General features: G+C 42.3%; 1 protein-coding gene across 4 annotated transcripts in view; it reads right to left on the bottom strand.

Annotated features, from left to right (window-relative positions):
* Positions 1-14,880: 14,880 nt before the first annotated feature.
* agtpbp1 (ATP/GTP binding carboxypeptidase 1) overlaps positions 14,881-20,061 on the bottom strand; it is a 34,307-nt gene continuing 29,126 nt past the window's right edge. For 3 of the 4 annotated variants that reach the window (XM_028577343.1, XM_028577345.1, XM_028577347.1), the window contains 2 exons: positions 19,137-19,288; positions 14,881-16,324 (listed from right to left, as the gene is read on the bottom strand). In XM_028577343.1, the coding sequence (XP_028433144.1) occupies positions 16,144-16,324; positions 19,137-19,288 (333 nt within the window). In that variant the 3' untranslated portion in view covers positions 14,881-16,143. The remainder of the gene's footprint in view (positions 16,325-19,136; positions 19,289-20,061) is intronic. The other variant, XM_028577344.1, reaches the window with a different exon arrangement.

Raw genomic sequence — 20,061 nt, 5'->3', positions numbered from 1 at the left:
TCCTTCTTCCTCTCCACCTCCACCATCCATCCATCTTCGTCCGCTTATCCGGTATCGGGTCGCGGGGGGAGCAGCTCCAGCAGGGGACCCCAAACTTCCCTTTCCCGAGCCACATTAACCAGCTCCGACTGGGGGATCCCGAGGCGTTCCCAGGCCAGGTTGGAGATATAATCCCTCCACCTAGTCCTGGGTCTTCCCCGAGGCCTCCTCCCAGCTGGACGTGCCTGAAACACCTCCATAGGGAGGCGCCCAGGGGGCATCCTTACCAGATGCCCGAACCACCTCAACTGGCTCCTTTCGACGCAAAGGTGCTGATCCTCATCCCAACCGCTTCACACTCGGCTGCGAACCGATCCAGTGAGTGCTGAAGGTCACAGGCCGATGATGCCATCAGGACCACATCATCTGCAAAAAGCAGCGATGAGATCCCCAGCTCACCGAACTGCAACCCCTCTCCACCCCGACTACGCATCGATATCCTGTCCATAAATACTACAAACAGGATTGGTGACAAAGCGCAGCCCTGGCGGAGGCCAACCCTCACCTGAAACGAGTCTGCTGAGAACCCGGACACAGCTCTCACTTTGGTTGTACAGAGATTGGATGGCCCTGAGAAGGGACCCCCTCACCCCATACTCCCGCAGCACCTCCCACAGTATCTCCTGGGGGACCCGGTCATACGCCTTCTCCAGATCCACAAAACACATGTAGACCGGTTGGGCATACTCCCAGGCTCCCTCCAGAATCCTTGCGAGAGTAAAGATCTGGTCCGTTGTTCCACGACCAGGACGGAATCCGCATTGTTCCTCCTCAACCCGAGGTTCGACTATCGACCGAACCCTCCTTTCCAGCACCTTGGAGTAGACTGAGAAGGCTGAGAAGTGTGATACCCCTGTAATTGGCACACACCCTCTGGTCCCCCTTTTTGAAAAGGGGAACCACCACCCCGGTTTGCCACTCCTTAGGCACCGTCCCAGACTTCCACGCAATGTTGAAGAGGCGTGTCAACCAGGACAGCCCCTCCACACTCAGAGCCTTGAGCATTTCTGGACGGATCTCATCAATCCCAGGGGCTTTGCCACTGGGGAGTTGTTTGACTACATCAGTGACTTCCACCAGGGAAATTGACGACAATCCCCCATCATCCTCCAGCTCTGCCTCTACCATAGAGGGCGTATTAGTCGGATTTAGGAGTTCCTCAAAGTGCTCCTTCCACCGCCCTATTACCTCCTCAGTTGAGGTCAACAGCGTCCCATCCTTACTGTACACAACTTGGATGGTTCCCCGCTTCCCCCTCCTGAGGTGGCGTACAGTATTCCAGAAGCACCTTGGTGCCGACCGAAAGTCCTTCTCCATGTCTTCTCCGAACTTCTCCCACACCCGCTGCTTTGCCTCTTTCACGGCAGAGGCTGCAGCCCTTCGGGCCCCTCGGTACCTTGCAACTGCCTCTGGAGTCCTCTGGGATAACATATCCCGAAAAGACTCCTTCTTCAGTCGGACAGCTTCCCTGACCACCGGTGTCCACCACGGTGTTCGTGGGTTACCGCCCCTTGAGGCACCTAAGACCCTAAGACCACAGCTCCTAGCCGCGGCTTCAGCAATGGAAACTTTGAACATTGTCCACTCGGGTTCAATGCCCCCAGCTTCCAAAGGGATGCACGAAAAGCTCAGCCGGAGGTGTGAGTTGAAAGTCTGTCGGACACGGGCCTCCTCCAGACGTTCCCAATTTACCCGCACTACCCGTTTGGGCTTACCAGGTCTGTCCAGAGTCTTCCCCCACCCCCTGACCCAACTCACCACCAGATGGTGATCAGTTGACAGCTCCGCCCCTCTCTTCACCCGAGTGTCCAAAACACACGGCCTCAGATCAGATGAAACGATTATAAAATCGATCATTGACTTTTGGCCTAGGGTGCTCTGGTACCAAGTACACTTATGAGCATCCCTATGTTCAAACATGGTGTTCGTTATAGACAATCCATGACTAGCACAGAAGTCCAACAACAAACAACCACTCTGGTTTAGATCAGGGAGGCCGTTCCTCCCAATCACGCCTCTCCATGTGTTTCCATCATTGCCCAAGTGGGGGATAAAACCCCTTTTTCATGAATTTTTAAGACAAGTGGTGCTTCTCGGGCTGGAGAGCCTCTCCTGTACAGGTGGCTCATGCATTTCTAACAAGGAGAAACACAAAGGACATGCCTCAGACTTAAAGTGCAGGTGTAACGGTGGCTGATAGGTCACTTACTATTTTCACAATTCACACAATCCTTTTGACACAGCCCGACTCAGGAACCAGTGGTGAATCATGAAAATAATTTAAATTAATGAGCATGAAAGACATAAAGAGAGAGAAGATGCACATCAAGATCTTCTATACATAATTATAATAGCACAGCATATTGGTTTGGTTAAATTACACTGAAACAAACAGTGTCTGTACTGATTTCTTTGAGCTCCCAGACTTGAACTTCAAGCCATGGTGATTTGAATTTCAGAGTGCTTATTATAGGAGAAGCTAATTGCGTGCAGATGATATCATAATGACAGTTTGATTAGGCTCAAATTGCTAAACAACTTAGTTTAATTTTTTAATTTTGAATATCACTAATGAAGCAAATCCAAATGTCTATGCCGAAGAGTGTGCACTAACTCTGATATCTGTGGATATATTTAGAGCTGAAATAATAAGCAGAAAGTCATTTAAGTAATTTCTTCAAGCAAAATCTCCAACCATATACTGCTTTGAGCTTCTTTAATACATGTGATGATTTGCTGCTTACGGTATGTCTGTTTAATTGTGAACTCATTATTTTAGTTAGTTTAAGTTTTGGGCTTTTAGTCAGACGAAAGACATTTGAAGATTTCATCTCAGACTTGTGATAGATTATTCATTATTTTCTAACATAAAACTTTCCCTTTTTACCACAAAACAGCACATTTGCACCTGATTTATTGTCCAAGCTTTAGGTCACAATAACATTTTCTGATTTTTTTTTTCATTTTATAGGCCACACAATTTGTTCAAACCATTCCATCGATTAATCGAGAAAATAATTGGCAAGTTTGTTTTTGAGTCAATCTTTTTGAATGGCCTCTGCTATTATTTTCTGCTGCTGCGCTCAAGCTCTTTATATTATTTTGATTAAGAAGAAATCACAAATTTCGCTCTGGCTCAGAGACGGAAGTTATACATTCAAAAGTGACTTGCGCAAGGGAACAACACCAGAAGACGCTGAATGACGTTTTCTCCATTTGTCCTCCTCCTCCTCCTCTGGCTCCACCCCTGACCCTGACTCTTCATCTTCCCCTCTGCTTCCATATCTCTGCTATTAAAACAGCTAAATTATTAAACCTACGGTGATAATCAATCAATAACACTCTTTCTTAGAGGGATAGACCACTTAATAATTGACTAATCAGGGGACCTCTGCCTCCAGTGAGTATATAAGTGTGCATGTGTGTGTGTGTGTGTGTGTGTGTGTGCATGCGTGCATGAGTGCGTGCGTATGTGTGTATGCATACACCCCGTTGGAGGGGCCCAACCATTTGCATGTGCTTGTTGTTCCCTTTGATTGAGGTGAGTGTTATTGAGGAAGACTGGCTCTAATGAGGGTCATGGACGACTAATTCAACCCTTAACTCTCATTTCTAGAGATGCAGGAAAAGACAGCCATCAACAGATGAAATTAGAATTACTAAGCCACAGGTGCAAAAGGGTAAAAAAAACAGATTGCATACGTCACACAACTTCTCTTCTATCCTCAACCTCTAAAGCGAGATTGTCCTATTAGTGTGAAAACAGAAAAGTGAGCTACTTACAAACCAATGTACATGTTTTCAGTCAGTAAAGCTAAACTTTACTGTTCTGTAAAGGATGGAGGTCCTTCAAATTCCTGATAAGGTTGTAAGATGCAAGTAAAATTAATACATTGGGGATAATTAAATGTTTTCACTTTAAAGTTCACTGTTACTGATTGAATCATTGGTTTGATGGGCCATTTAATTCAAATAATGACATGCATGCTTTTATTGCTTGGCTTTGTCATTTGCTAGTGGCTCTACACTACAGAAACTTCTATGGTACTTCACGTTAAAGCTGCACTAAGAACGCCTGAGACCTGACGTGATCCCAGCACTGTACATCTAGTAAGCCAGACTATTCAGGACAGACTGTGACGGAGATGAGATGAATGATATCAATCTAATGTATTTGCATCAAGTACTTGAACTAAAGCTAAGAGGTGCACATGCATTTTGTTTGTTAAATGTGTGCATAAAAAAAAGAAATGTAGTTAGATTCTTTGACTATTTCATAAGGAAAAGTCAGCCCAGCAGTTCTGTGCAAAGTATCTCAGGCTATAATGCTGGCTGCCTAAAACTCACTCAAGTCAACTGTGCCCGGCTGTTGTTTGCCGAGAAATAGTTAGAGTAGTTTTGTTTTTTTCGGAACTTCCCAATAAAACAAAACTTGTCCTTTTTTACAGTACTTTTGTGATTCTGTACAATATATTATTTAAAGGTGATAATTATTAAGCTTTACATGTGCTGGTAGCATATTTTCTAACTGTTTCCCTTTGTTTTCAGTCTTTATTCTAAGCTAAGCTTTTCACCTCTCGGCTCCAGCTTTATAATTAATGCACAGACGTGAGAGTGGTATCAATCTTCTCATCCCACTCTTGAAAAGAAAGCAAATAGACATGTATTCCTTTAAAATTAGCATAAGAACATTAGGTTTACCATTCCTCATTTGGCAAAAAAATAAATAAATCCAACAATGTTCTTTTTTTATATGCAATTAAAATTAAAAGCGCTCTGGCTTGTGAATGAACTGTGATCCAGCTCTGCTTGTGTTAGTGTCAGCTTCATGTATTGTATGAAGTGTTCAGTGAAGCTTGTTGTATTGTACACACACTCTGATGTATTGTGGCTCCTGTGAGTCTTTGCTCTTAACATACCAAAGTGCTTTAAAGCTCTTTCAGTTAGGAATTCACCCCTCATCCCATCTCTGCCTTCTGCATCGATAACAACTCTCCTGTCAATTGCAGCAGTCGAGTAACAGCTGCCTGCCTCAATCCTTAAATTACCTCCTAAATCTTGGAGGAGGGTCACACAACTGTTTGTTTTTTTACCCGTAGATGGGATTGGAAGCTACCTATTACCTTGACAGTTACTTAGTCAACCATCGGGGTCGCGCAGGGGGTCACATATTTTAGCCTTTGGTGGATTAGAGCTGTTTTGATTGACAGCTAAGGGGAGAAGACATATCTTTAGCAGTCATTAATCCCCATTGTTTTAAAAACACTGGCGGAAACCATAATTTACCACCCTACAGTCATGTTAAATCTAGTCTCGCATTGCCAGACCTTCCTCCACAGTGCGGAGGAGGAGGGTCTGGCTAGTCCACACAGCATTCCAGGATGGGAGAAAAATGTGCTCTGGTGGCACCTGAACAATCCCGGAAATTATACTTTGTCGATATAGACTATGTTAAATCTGAAAGAGGTGTGTGTTTAGACATTGAAAATGTGTTTTTGATTGATTGGTTAGGTCAGGAATGCTCAGGTCTCTTAAACAACTGTCACACACCTGAATTCCCAAGTTGCTATGTCCTTGTTGCCGCTGAATGATTGTCAGTTTAAGATTCCGCCATCCTCCATCAATCCTTACACATTAATTAAAGAGGAAGATACAAGTGCATGCACATACAGATTAAGGTAAAAATGGACTTTAAATAATTTGTTTGCACTTTTACATTAACAGTTTAGATGCATGCATACTGTACAGTAAAGGATGGTGGCCCTGAAAGCACTGCATTTGTTTTAATAAAACACTTGCAAATAGACAAAACACCAATATATTAAGAAAAACCTGAATACCCTGATTCAGATATTATTGCAGATATCTGCTAGCCTGGTTGACACCAGACAATTCTCAGTTATAACTGAGAGTGGGTCTGGACAAGGTTCATTCACAGCTCATTTCCAAAGGGGTGTCACCAATGGACGCTCAAATGCCTCTGGGCGCAATTAGATAGTCCTTCAACCAATCAGACCAACGATCCGAGTGACGTAGCACCGACAGCGGCATCAACGGGTTGCTGCGCTTCGGGAGCCATCATGTTGAATGTAAACAAAAAGCTGCTCGCCGTTGCTGCGCTATTGTAATCGTGTAAAGCAAGTGGTGCCTCGATTTGGAAAAATTGGAAATGACTTGCAGAGCAAATCTCAAATTTGTCAGAAGTTCGTCCTGGTTTTCCCAGGCTAGATATCTGCGGTAATTTAAAGTAAGTGAATGTAGTGTACAAGCTAACATAGCCCCAACCAGAAGGTCCTATAGAAAATGGATTGTGGGGTTCCGGTGCACCTTTACGATGGCAGCAGCATAAAAAGTGAGCTCCCCGACTTTAACTTTTGAACGCCCTGTTTACTTGTCAAAAAGCAACTGGCATACAGGTTAAACATAATTTGGAAAGGGCGAAGAGTATGCCGAGAGGAAAGTTAAGAAGAAAGTCTCAAAAACCTGAGGTACACGCCAGTGGAAGCAAAGACGAAGAGCATCAGAGCTAGCAGATCAGGGCGAAGAGGCCACTCAAAGCATGGCGAGCCTGGAGAAGATACTTTGTGAACTGCGAGATTTCTGTCATGAAAATTCATTAGGACATTAGGGTGGCAAATAACAGGATTGATAATGCCGAGGGGCGGATATTGGAGGCCGAGAAGCGTTTGCAGTGTGTTGAGGATGCTGCACTTGAACTCCTGGAGCTATAGAAACGGTTTGAGAACAGGCTGGTGGATCAGGAGGGACGCTCGCAGAGGGAAAATGTCAGGATTCACGGTGTAAAGGAGGGAGCGGAGATGATTGATTTTATTGAGAATCTCCTGAGAGAAAAGTTGGAGCTGCCTCCATCACTTAACCACTTAGCCCCCCCCAGATTCCCAACCGAGGTCCATCGTGGTAAGATTCATGAGTTTTAGAAGCAAAGAAGACATAATAAAGATAGCATGGCCAAAAAGAGGCTTCGTGTACGGGGAGAAGAAGGTGTTTCTGGACCATGACTACACTCCGGAGGTATTGAGAAAGCGGAAGGAGTATGCAGAGGTAAAGAAAGTTTTGAAGGAGAAGAAAAGACGCTTCCAAACACCGTTCCCGGCGAAACTACGGGTGTTTTACGAGGGAGAAATCTGCGTTTACAACTAACTAAGGACATGGTGAGGAGAGGGTTTCAGGTGGAGGTGGTGAAACCCATGGAGGGTGGACTAGAGAGGGTCAGGCGCCTAACCTGGCAGGATAGCCAAGCTAAAAAGGATTAACCATCCAAAGAGACAGAATCCGGATTTAAACAAAAAAGGCAAACCATTAAGAGGTTCTAGGACAAAGTCAGATGGACTTCGGATTTAGGGACAAGGTTTGAATAGTTTCTGTGTACTTGGATTATGATCTGCAGATGATTAAGGTGAGAAATGGACATCTATTCATTTGAGTTGTGTTGAGTTAAAAGAGCGATTTCCTCTATATATTTTACCAAAAATCTGAGAGACTTTTATTTTGCTGTGGCTAGCTCTTTAGTTTATTTCGTTTTATTTTATCTGTTCGTTTTTTCTTTGAGCTGTTGGTCACATGGACAAAGCGGACCACAGCACAGAAGGCCCACTTCCCCTAGGAGCAAGGGGACATCCCTCAGAGTGGACTTGTCATCAGAAAAGATTATTAAAGATAGCATCATATAAAGAAAATGGATTGTATTGTGGTTTTTGCTGGGATAAAGCCTGACATCCAACGCGTGATGTCCCTCCCATTTGCAAGGGCACTGTCGCTGCATCCAGGGCTTTGTGATTGGTTTTAATGAAATACAAACAAGCCAGAGCGTTTTTCCCCTATTGCAGAATAGATAAGCATTGTAGCCAAACCATACTCCAGCACTGACTCAGCGCTGTGAAGATAGATCTGGCTATGCGAGACTATGGAGAAAGTAACTGCACAGCTATGGCAACACAGTTTTTTTAGGGCGAAATCACACTTGGCACAGTTAAACCGTGCCCAAGCACATTTGACCCCAGAGTCCGGTTCGTGTGATCACTCTGTACCATGCTCGGGCACGGTACGGTAACCCACTGGAAAGAGGTGGGCCAATCACAATGGTCTTGGGCTGCGCTTAGCGGTAGACGCAATAACAATGCCTCTGCACAGTAGCCTCGGTAAGGGACTTTTTATGTGCTTGTTCAAAAGTTGTTTAAGTCATGCAACAGAAAACTCAGAATCAACAGATAGCTGTCTGGATTTACCTTGCAGAGTTCTGAGGAGCAGTTAACCATAGTCCTCATAAATTGACCGGGGTTAAAATGCCAACAGAAAGAAAGTGGAAGGTGACGGACATCCGGCCGAAAATGAGGGACATCCAACAGATCTTTTGACGGCTCCGGAGTAATCAACAAATTTTCGTCAACATAGACTAGTTCTTACCTGGAGTAGGGAGAGGGGACAATCATGCTAGGGCATGGTTCAAGGCAAATGGGCCAGTGTCGACTGGAAACTTTGTTTTGTAACTTAATTCTGTTTTGTTCTGTACAACTTGAAGCATTTCATCTTTGTTTGTGTTTTTCAGTATGTTTTATGATGCTTCATATGTGCTTGGTAAAGGTGTTTTCTTCATTTGTATTGAGCTCTCAGGGCCACTGAATAAAAAATAAAAAGTGAGAGATTGCTGCACTCGTATCTATAGCAGCCGTACTTTAACTTACATATTAATTACACTCCTGAGACAGTGTGTGTGCTAGCCTGTCTGCGTCTTTCTTTCTCTGGACTATCATCACCACTCACTCTGTTTCACCACAGGCCTTAGTACCATGTTTACTGTGCTGTCTCTACCCCGGCGTCTACACGTATATTTTGTGTTAAGTGTGTCTGTGTGTTTTATGCATACATGGGCACAGTGTGTTTAGTGTGTAGTAATGCACTGTGTTGACGTGAAGGCTAAGGCTGTTGACCTTGCTGGCGTCCATCCATCGACGTCCCCAAGTCGCCTTGAGCTGGGGTCTGACTGGACGCTGACACAGGACTATCAGAGCTTGCTGTCTCTTTGTCTCGTCTTTTCTTTCACCATCTCTCTCTCTCTCTTGCTCTCTCTCTCTTTGACAGAAAGCTGACACGAGTATAGAGCTTTCCTGTCTTTTCTTCTCACATTCTCAGCGTCTGTTTCAGCATTTTGTTTTCCTCTATCCAAACATCTGAAACTCAATTTTTATTCTCTATCCGTTTATTTGTATATCCAGCCTTGTCTCAGCATGTCTCCTGTTTAATGTCAGACTAATGAAAACTGAATCCAAATCCTCCCCTTATCCCTTACCCTTTTCTTATACCCCATTGTGGGCGTTCATGTGAGAGCTAGTGCTGTCCGAATCCTCGTCTTGATTGAGGGATAGGGCTTAGGGGGAGGGTCAGATGTCCCTTCCGACCAACTAAGGACGCAAGCTTACTTTGCCAGCAGGGGTACATTGCATACACAACAACAAAATACTCTCAGGTAAAAGAAATTCCTGCATGTGTAGGTTGACATGAGAACACTACAGTTGTGTAGCAGTGGGCCAATCTGCAATGTATATCAGGCACTTGACTGCTTTTTTGCCACTTGCTGTCTAAATTATTGAAAAGGCTGAATGGCAAAGGATTTTATATAGTTCTAAGCTGTACAGAACTGTGTGTTGTGTCCTTTTTCACATGTGCACCTTTGAATTTGTCCATAATTGATGTGCTTCTCTGGAGCTTCGACATACAACCAGTGTCTCCTCTGTTTTCTCTCTTTTTGTTTTGAGGATAAGCACACACGGAGTTGGATGTTACAGAACAATGGGCGAATAAGCACATAGACCTACAAGGTCTCTGTGTTTTTACATGCCTGTGTGTGTGTGTGTGTGTGTGTGTGTGTGTGTGTGTAAAAAACATAAAGAAAAATAAAATAATAAAATAAAGATGTCAATATAAATTCTAAAAAAAAGTCAAACATTGAAAGCATTAAAAAAAAAAAGTCAAACATGCGTGCGTGTGTGTGCGTGTGTTTGCGTTGCATGTGTGTGTCCATCTAGTATCTGCAGAGTTCTGTCTATGTAGCAATATATACTTCCTGTTTCCTGCTTTGTTGGCCAATGATAACCTGATACACCCTGGAGAGAGCTGTGGGTGGCGTCTAGGGGGGCAAGTCGAAGAAAAGAGGCAAAGGCTGAGATAGTAAAGAAGTGGAAAGAGATGGATAGTAAAGCAATGCATTTTGGTTGTAAGTTAAAACAGGAGTCAACCTATGCAGATGAAATCCGATCAAAGATCACATCAGCTTCCATTGCGCTGATAAAACAAGCAGGAGCGCTTGGAGTTGATATTACAAACGTTGGAACTGCTTAGATGCTGTGTCAGTTGGTCTGAGCCTCTATCTCTGCGACCAAGCTCTGAGGACACAATGCTGTTCGTTATTTAATTCTTTTTAATTGGTTTCAAGTCTGCTTCATTTACATATGCATGCTAAGAGAGCATCTTATCGAAGGAGAGTTGGGAATGGAAATGGGTTGAAAAGCACCCAGAGAGAGAGAGAGAGAGAGAGAGAGAGAGAGAGAGAGAGAGAGAGAGATTTGTATAAAGAAAGACTAAAAGGAGGAATGAATGAACAAACAAGTGTATAACAGATGGGATGTGAGTAAGTGCTTCTAGAAAAATCAGTCTCTCTGGTTACCATGGCAACGAGAGGTGCAAGTTGGCTCTGCTCCCTACATAACCAATTATGTCTGTGTGTGTGTGTGTGTGTTTATCTACTATCTAAGGCTATTCATATGCAAAAGAGGAAAAGTGGGTCCCTGTGAGCGTCTGTGAAAATGTTTCCAGGGCACTCAATTTTGTCTTCTGTCGGTTTTAGCACTAGCCACAATTTCTGTCCTACAGACCATGTTGGCACTGTTGTGTTAGAAGACTGCACACAAGTCTGTAGCTTTATGAGAACACAATCAGAAGGGGCTCTCCCTAGTGAGAGTGTAATTGTTAGGTTAAATATTAAAAGGGACACACCGCTGATTTTAAACATAACATTAATTGGATGCAGCTATATAGCTTCATCCAGGCAGCAACTTCGGGTTTAGTGTCTAGCGTCAAGGACACATTGACATGCGGCCGATTTTAAAGTAAATAATTGTGTATTTGCTTCAGGACCTCAAACTCTGAAACAGCCTCTCTGATTAAATAAGTCCTGCAACCTCAGTGACTTCATTTTCATCTCTACTAAAAACATATTTTCATGAATATCACTACAGTAAATTGAGTAGTCTTTCTGTGCACAAATACCTTTAAACAAATAGTTTATTTGTCTGTGTCATAACTTATTATAAGCCACATATCATGGTTGGTGTCAGGCTGAAACACTGCATACAGGTTGGAATTTAGAATGGTTAGTGTTTGTGGCATTTTTAACCATTCAACCAACTTCAAAAGCACTTCTATCATGAGTAACGGCTTAGAACGCTTAACTCTTTATCGAGGACTTCTGATGCTGAATTACAATGAGATCACACACACACACACACACACACACACACACACACAGTTTTTCCAGTCTTGTGTGCTGCTGTGACACGCAGCCTTTACACACGTCTTTGTCAGGCCGTTCTTTGTGGACTTGTACCTTTTCATTGGAGCCATTCTGTCCCTCAGTGGGACCACCAGTGAGTTAGAGAAGTGGCCAAGTCGGACACTGGCACTAATTGGCTACGCTATCAGAGGCCCAGAGAGCCACACTTAGACTACAGAAATGAGCTCGTCAGTATGAGAATGAAGGCTGGGCACGGTGCCTGCGTGAATGTGTGAGGGGAGAGGGAGACAGACTTCTAATTAGGGGTCTCTGATGAACATGAGAAACTTACAGCAGAAGTTCAAAATCCTCCACCCTGCAGCTTGCTCGCACGCACGCACGCACGCTTTTTTATCCTCTGACCAGAGCAGTTAATTGGTTGGTTGGTGCTGGTGTTTGTGGTGGTAGTTGGAGGATATGGGATGGGGGGGCTTTTGTCTGATGCACTTCAGCTGTTCTTATTGACAGCAGGGACAGGAAGTGAGGGCGTGGGGCTTAGAGAGAAAAAGAGCTTTTCTCTCCCCGCTGCCTTCCTCAGATTAACATTCTCTTCTACCTCTCCAAATTCTTCTTGTCCTCCTGTTTTTTTCTTCCACTCCTGCTTTCACTCTCTCTCCCTCTCTCTGTTCCTGCTGCCATGTCTTACTTTCCTCCTCCTCTGCATCTATCTGTCCATTTATATCTACTCAGCATCATACAATACTTAAAGACATGTGCTTGTGCTGGCTTTTTGTTATCCCCTTCTCGCCTTGTTCATTTCCTCAGAAGCAAAATATTAGGTTACCCGGGGGCACTTAAGCAGCGGAGGTACATAAACAAATGCTTATACAACTGTGCCACTGACATGGAGTGATTGAGTGGCTACTTATGCTCTATTAGCCCAGAAATAAATCAACGAAAACCAAACCAAACCCAGACAGTGCTTTGTAGATGGATACCTGTGATGTTACGAGTTTCAGGGATTAATTGTCTGGTTCATTTCGTAGTTTTGATAGAAACTACAAGAAGACAATTTTACCACTCCTCATGGCTTCTGTGAAAAAAATTAAATAATTTTCTAGCCCTTAAGACCGAACTGAGAGGTTCTGAGCCGGGAGGTTCATCATCATCACATCAGATTTTCGAAGCCTCTTCTTTTAGATTTAACTGCTGCATTTGCCTGGAAACAAAAACATTATCTCTTTATCACTCACAGAAATACAGATGCATGTAGGAATAATTCCCCCTTTTGTATCTGCAGCGAGTAATATATAGATCAATAGACAGATTATTATAAATGAATTAGTGACAGGGACAGATTCACATTTTTTCAAGTCTGTCCTCAAACAATACTCATATGCCCATATGTACATTGAAATAGTTATTGGTCACTGTAATTACTCCCCCTGTCTACACTGGCTGTGATTTAAGTTTAAATTTCAGCAGCACCTAACATCAGGCTTCATCTGTCTGAGTTAGCTAAATCCAGTGACTATCTTCCATGGTTAGCGTTTTTGTATCAAATTTTTCTTTGTTTCCAGAGACATTATTTTCATTGACGACAGTGGTGGAGGGATAGTAACGCTGCTGAAGCCTAATTAGCTTTGAAATATTTTTTTGCACAGAATGATGAATGTGGATTTTGTCCCCCTTCATTAACACTAAAATGGCTTTAAGAAAGGATCTTTTCAGTATGGACAGGAGGAACAATTACAGCAACCAACATATACATGTACATATGGACACTAATCCTACCGTAGGCATGCAAAAACCATGAACTCAATAAACTTTGCCATCACATTGGTTATACTATATCTAGTCTGTAAACATAACCATATTCCCTGCACACCTACACTAAAAATATTTGGAAAGTATGCTTTTCATAGCTAATTAATCCCAGTTGGTATGCCAACATGTTTCACACCAGGTTACTGTAGAGAAACAGGCGCAATGCTAGGCAAATATGCAAGGGAGTGGACGTGGTATTGAAAACGTGAGTGATTGTTTAAACAAAATCCAGTTTTATCAAATTATCTAAACCACTGGGGCGACCTCTTGCTCACCCATTAGAGTGTGTGCCCCATGTAGGCTGAGACCTTTGCAGCGGCCCCAAAAAAAAATAAAGATCTAAACCACTGACAGAGGGTGGAACTAAATGTGAAAGTAAAACTATGAAAATAAGACCCAGATTGTAAGAAAAACATTTTTCCCTGTTAATGTTTTTAGTTTTGTATGCCAATAACAGCTCTTTCTCCTTATAAATCCAATACAGTTGCTTTACCAAGTTTGAGAGAATAGGTCCTCATGAGACAAATGTTCTGTGAATTTAAGAAAAATAAAATACAGCAGCCATTTTACCACATTAACATTTTATTTCCCATGTCTTCACGCTTCAATTTTCTGCATTACAATCCCAACTTGAAATTAGTCGCTATCACTGCTTATTTACCTCAAAACTAACATAAATCAAAAGTAGCCTGCTATAACAAACATAAATATAACAGCACACAAAATTCTCATAGGGACATTATTTCACATCATTTATCCTTAAAACACACACGCCCAACAATGACCTCCCTGGGTTTGTAAGTTGTTAGAAAACGAGGGAATGAAAGAGGTTAGATGGAAGGAGAGAGCGTAAATGATGTGTGGGGAGTAAAGGAGAGTGAGAGGGGATAATCAAATTGAAAGAAGAAACACACTGTAAGAGCATTAGCTGAGCTGAATAATGGAATAAGTTAAACGCAAACGCATGCTCACGCAAAAGCTCACTCTCTCTTTCACACACACACACACACACACACACACACACACACACACACACACACACACACACACACACACACACACACACACACACACACACACACACACACACACACACACACACACACACACACACACAAAATGCATCATATACATACATCCCAGAAAACAATACTTAATAAATTACAAAATAAAAGCAGAAAATAGCCATGCGCTAGCTTTACAAATGCAACACAAACGTACCTCATCTCTATAAACAAAAACATTTATTAATCAAACTACTTCAGACTCTCATTACAAAGCACCATCTGCTTTTAAGGGTCTCTCCTCAGCAAATCCACAAAATGTACACACAGATTGGAGGAACAGATAAAAAGGAAACAAAATTCCAGTCTTAAGTTTTTTTTAAAACATCACAGCAATGTTACCACCAGCTTTGGACTGGGCTCTGAGAACTTTAAACTAACAAGGTGACTAAAGTTGTAGTTTGCAAACTGTTGTAAAGTGATGTTCCATTCAGTTTGTTTCTCTTTGTTTTGTGTATAGTGTTTATCCAAAGTGCAAAAGGGTTTTCTGCTCGCTGCAGCTCATGCGTCGTGTTTGTTACCGCTTTGTCATATAATGTAACATTATAATACTGTCTATAGTTAAAACAATGAAAACACCAACAGTGCATGTGGATATTTTACATTCCATCTTCATGTTTTTAATGCTGTACGTGACTGAGAAACACAAACCAGACCTGTGTCAGTTTGTGGTGTGCGTTTATATCGGCATTTCATTTATGGTACAAGTTTGTCTGGATAAAGTCGTGAACATTCTACATTTGTGATATCAATAGTTTCAGTTTTGGATAAAGCAAGGCAAACAGCACATGGATAATCAGACCACGTGCACTGCGACCGAAGAGGGAGGGGTTAAAGAGAGGAAGTGAGGTCACAACTCAAGTGTAGTTACATCGGAGTAGGTTTTTCTCCATAAGACACTCGGGATGACGGACGTTAACTTGCAGCTAAGCTATGCTCAAATTGTTTGGTCATCCCTGGATCCTATTTAGACACCATTACCTTGGCATGTCAAAAAAAAAGGAAAGAGGAAAGCAAAGAAGGACACAAGGAAGTGTCGCCAAAAGGAGTAAAAAGTTAAAGTGCAGGGTGAGACTAAAGAAAGGAAGGAGAAAGGAAATAAGAAGGCAGGTTGGTTGGATCTCTAAGCTGGTCAAGTGGGGGATATCCAGTTTCCCTTCTGTTTTAACCAAACACAGGGTGATTTGGGAGAGGGGTTTCGAACACAGTACCTACAGAAGCCACTGGCTCTATTACGCTACCACAGCCTTGTCTGGTAGCTTCAGTGTAAGACCGGCTGTGAGAAAGGAGCGAGTGGACAAGGGTTCAAGTTAAGGATCGGCGGTGCCTGCTGTTTGCTGCTCTGGCTAGCTATAAGTGAATCTCAGAGGCTATATGGTGTCTGAGGTCAGGGGTTACAGTTCATGAAGGCTATAGTATGACGGTGAAAGGTGAGAACATTCACTGAGCAACACAGTTGACTCCAGTGGACCAACAAAATCAATCCATCTGGGAAAGGAGCACCTTGTTGTAGCCTACGGACCATCATAACGTGTCTATATAACAGGGTCAGGTGCGAATCTAAGCTATTTATTCACCAGTGAAAGTGAGAAGCGGGTTCTGACTAATTCACCTGTGAAACATTTAATTTTAGATCAGCTGACAATCCAAGCACTGGGTGGTTATACGCTCAAATTGCCAGGTATAGAGGAGATAAAAACCTCAGCGTTAGTCCCTGTGATTGGTCTCAGAGTCCGACAGTTGATCGAGGTGATCGGGATTCCCTTGGACTTCAGCGGCATGCTCGTTTTCAGGCTCGGCGTCCTCATCGTTGCTCTCTGCGCTGTAGTCTATCGGCTCCAGAAAGGGCGGCTCGTCCTCCTCCATCACATAGGTGGTGGGGCTGCTGCTGGATAACAAAATATAAGTGTTTCTCTCTAAGTAAATTATGTGAATAAGCCCGTCACGGTCAAAACAACTCACCTACATCATGTTAATAATAATACATAATTTTAAAATGTATTTCTGCATGCATTATTTTATATATATATATAAAATATATAATAAATGTATACATTTGTACAGCACTTCTTAAAAAGAAATGCACATCTTCACTTACAGTACTGTACAGCATATAACTATCATGTTACTGTCCTTCACCCTGAGCTGAACTCTGAGGCACTGGAGGCAACAAAGAGCTTTCTAGATTCACGGAGTAACACACAAAGACTCTGACATGAAGCATGTGATCTTACAATCTGCCATTATATTTTAAACTCCGCCTGAACATTGTTCATAGCATTTAGACAATGTCTGATGAAATAATTCTTATATTTTATTTAAAATTAATTCATAATTTGTTTAGTTTACAAGATGTGACCATCACAAACTCCCAAGAACCTAAGGTATATCTTCAAATGTCTAAATTTATGTAAAATCTTAACAAAATAGAAGTAATGTGGCTGTTGTTTTCCCTGTGGGTCTTAATGGTTAAATGGTTGCTGGTTCTTTGAGGTTTTAGTGGCTTTAGTGGGTTTTTAATGGTGTTAATGGTCTGAAATGTGATCCCAGGGAGACAGTCGATCAGGGGGGCTCAGGCAATGATCTCCCACCAAGCTCACCAGTGTGTGAGTGCAGGAGAGAGACTGAGACATTGTGCGTCAGTATATGTACAGTAAGTGTGTGTGTGTGTGTGTGTGTGTGTGTGTGTGTGTGTAATGATGTGAATGGACAGAATATTGTCCAAACAGATAATGAGAGTTGTGAGTCAACCATTATAAGCCATTATAGAAATACCAAACCCAATCTCTCCCTTCTTTGGGTTAGATTTTCTGTATCTATCAACTGCAGCCATCTCTATACACAGTCCATCTTAATATACAGATTCATGTAATGTATGTAGATTTAAAAAAAAAAAAAAACCTAACACATTCATTCACTTGTGGATAAACCTCCACATCTCCTTACATGAATACAAAAACATCTCTTTTGGTCTTCCTTACACTGGCACAAAAACACACCCATACCCGTATCCACCCATTTACTCACTCCGAGACACCCAGTTATTTGTAGACGCCTCCCAATGGCCACAATGTCATTTTTGTGATGACCTATTAAATGGTAAGTGGTACCATACCAAGCGCCACGCATGAATCCATAAACCTGGGATGAGAGCAACCAATCCCAAAAGGATACTCATGCAAACACACACAAGCACACAAAAACACTTTTGGAGTCCCTTAATGATCAGACACATAAATGATGAATGAATATATCAATATTAAAGTAGAGTAGGTTAGTAGGAGAGAGAGAGACTGGGAGACACAGAGATGGAGAGACGGGAGAATTAAGTGGTTTTGAGTTTAAAGCCATTCTTTCAAATCAACTGCTTTAACAAATCTGTGGAGGAGAGAACGCTGACGAGAAAAAAGAAAAAAGGAAATAAGATAACCTTGGTGGTCAAAGATAGGGTTTGGCCAAGTTTAATAATTTATATGCGGTGTTGAACTCAAGTCCAATTTAATCTGTGTGGACCTCACATTTCCGAACAGGGAAATTAAATAAAGTTGATTTGACATACAGTTAAGTTTGGTAGGATGTAAAAGCGTATATAATACTAGGACCAGAGAATATTTGGCATTTTTCCAGGATAAATACCAAAATTGATTTATTTTCTGATGAACGATTAATTAACTAAGCTTTTCACCAAACACTGAGAACATAAAACAACATAATTTGAGTGGTCTATACTGTACGATTGGCATCACAGTGAAGAGAAAAAGAGAGAGGCCAGTCGTGAAAACCAAGACAATCAAGCTAAACTCGAACTCTAATAAATCACTACTGATACTCTTCTACAAGATACTCTTCTACAAAGCAAGCGCGTTGTGACAAGAGGTATAAACAATGTGAAGATAAAATACATTGGACTGGACTAGTGTCTTACAGTTGAACATATTCAATTCTGCCGTCCCCTAAACGCACCAACACTTCAGTGGATGAGGACATGCTCTGACACTGATCACTTCAATAGATTTCTTTAATACTTCGTGCTAATAAATTCCAGCTACAAGCGACTGTGCAGGAAGGCAGTGTCATCGTTTGCATGTTTCATGTGCATTTAATCCATCCCGTTCACTGTGGCCCTGAAAAAAACTTTGTAGGTGTCAATGGTTTAATAAAAAAATTTTAAATTAAGATCTTGTGGCTGTTTTACGCTCTCTTAGAGAAGCAATGACATTTACTGACAATTACTCCATTCCCCTCTCACTTCAGAATTTATTATATTTATCACACATGATCGTTGACGGAATTCACAGCAGCCCTGCATAAATGCAAGCCTTCATTTGTTTCTTGAGTAGTGCTTCAGAGGAGATCCTGAGTTGACAGTCACACCATTGAGTAATCAACGTGTCAAAAGGGACTGTTTTTCAGGTAGAATTTTTGGCAACAGAAAAGACTTCATCATCATGTGATATATTAGGAAGGTTACAATGCTGATAAATAAAAAGTTTGAAAAAACTGGTTCATGACATCTGTAGTGTGAGCCTGCCTTCTACCTCCTGCCGTCTCGTTTCCATGAGATCAAAGACTTTATTCCTCAACTGTGAGTTTATAACCTTTAACACAAAGCTCTCTATCTCTAAATAACCCCAGCATCTGTGTGCACTTGCATGAACTGTTCATGGGTGTGAATTTGCAGCATGCTCCACATTACTGACCTGACTACTTTAGCCTGTGTCCCAATGATATCGCTCTCCAAATCCAGCAGGTGTTGGTGATTGCGGAGCCCCGTCAGCCTCTTCAGCCTCAGCAGGGCCACACAGAACTGAGCTCCCATCTCCTCCAGCTCTCTGGTGCCGATCTGAAGACCCTGAAGAGAACATGTACATGCACATCAAATACATATTATACTAATAGATACTAATATTTTCACAAACAAAAAATGTCACAATCAGACAAACTTGCACGCACAGTATGTGCACACTTCCAACAGAAATCTACTTTAAAATGTTTGCTGTGGTTTTTTGTATAGCTGCTCTGGAGCCTGGGGATGGAGCCGTTGTCCATCTTCAAACAGCCAAATTTGCAATGCTGGAAAGCAGTTGCTGAGAAAACTTTTCATGTAGAAACATGATAATGCATTCATTTGCAGGAAGCACAAATTCAAAACTCATATGCACTCACACATGCAACCCTAACAAAGTCTTCACAGTGCTGGACAATCATACAAGTAAATGAATACTCATTCAGGGACACACACACAGAGCTCACCCCCAACTTAACCAAAACACTTTCATGTTTCTATTTCCCCAGAGCAGAGCTAGGAACATCTAAACTTGGCCTGGCCACAGAGATATGCAGCCCCAATTCAGTAGACTAGATTAGTTCCTGCACATCTGGACAAACACTTCCACACAAACCAGTGGGGCTGCTAATCAGTGCCAAAATGGCATCCCCAGACTGCCTCTAGATATGTAAGATGTTGACATTGGCAGAATTCAGAAGGAAGGAAATCAGCTGGGGTGGAAAGACAACAAGAGAGAAGAAAGGGAGATAGAGGGGTCAAATAAAAAAAGAGGAGAAAAGACAGAGGCGAAGCAAAGAGAAAGTGGAAAAAAAGGACTGCAGCTCCACCTGCTGGAC

Source organism: Perca flavescens, chromosome 5 (assembly GCF_004354835.1).
Source record: "Perca flavescens isolate YP-PL-M2 chromosome 5, PFLA_1.0, whole genome shotgun sequence".
NCBI classification, from domain to species: domain Eukaryota; kingdom Metazoa; phylum Chordata; class Actinopteri; order Perciformes; family Percidae; genus Perca; species Perca flavescens.
The sequence above is the reverse complement of the archived record's forward strand: the minus strand, read 5'-3'. Positions and strand labels throughout refer to the sequence as shown.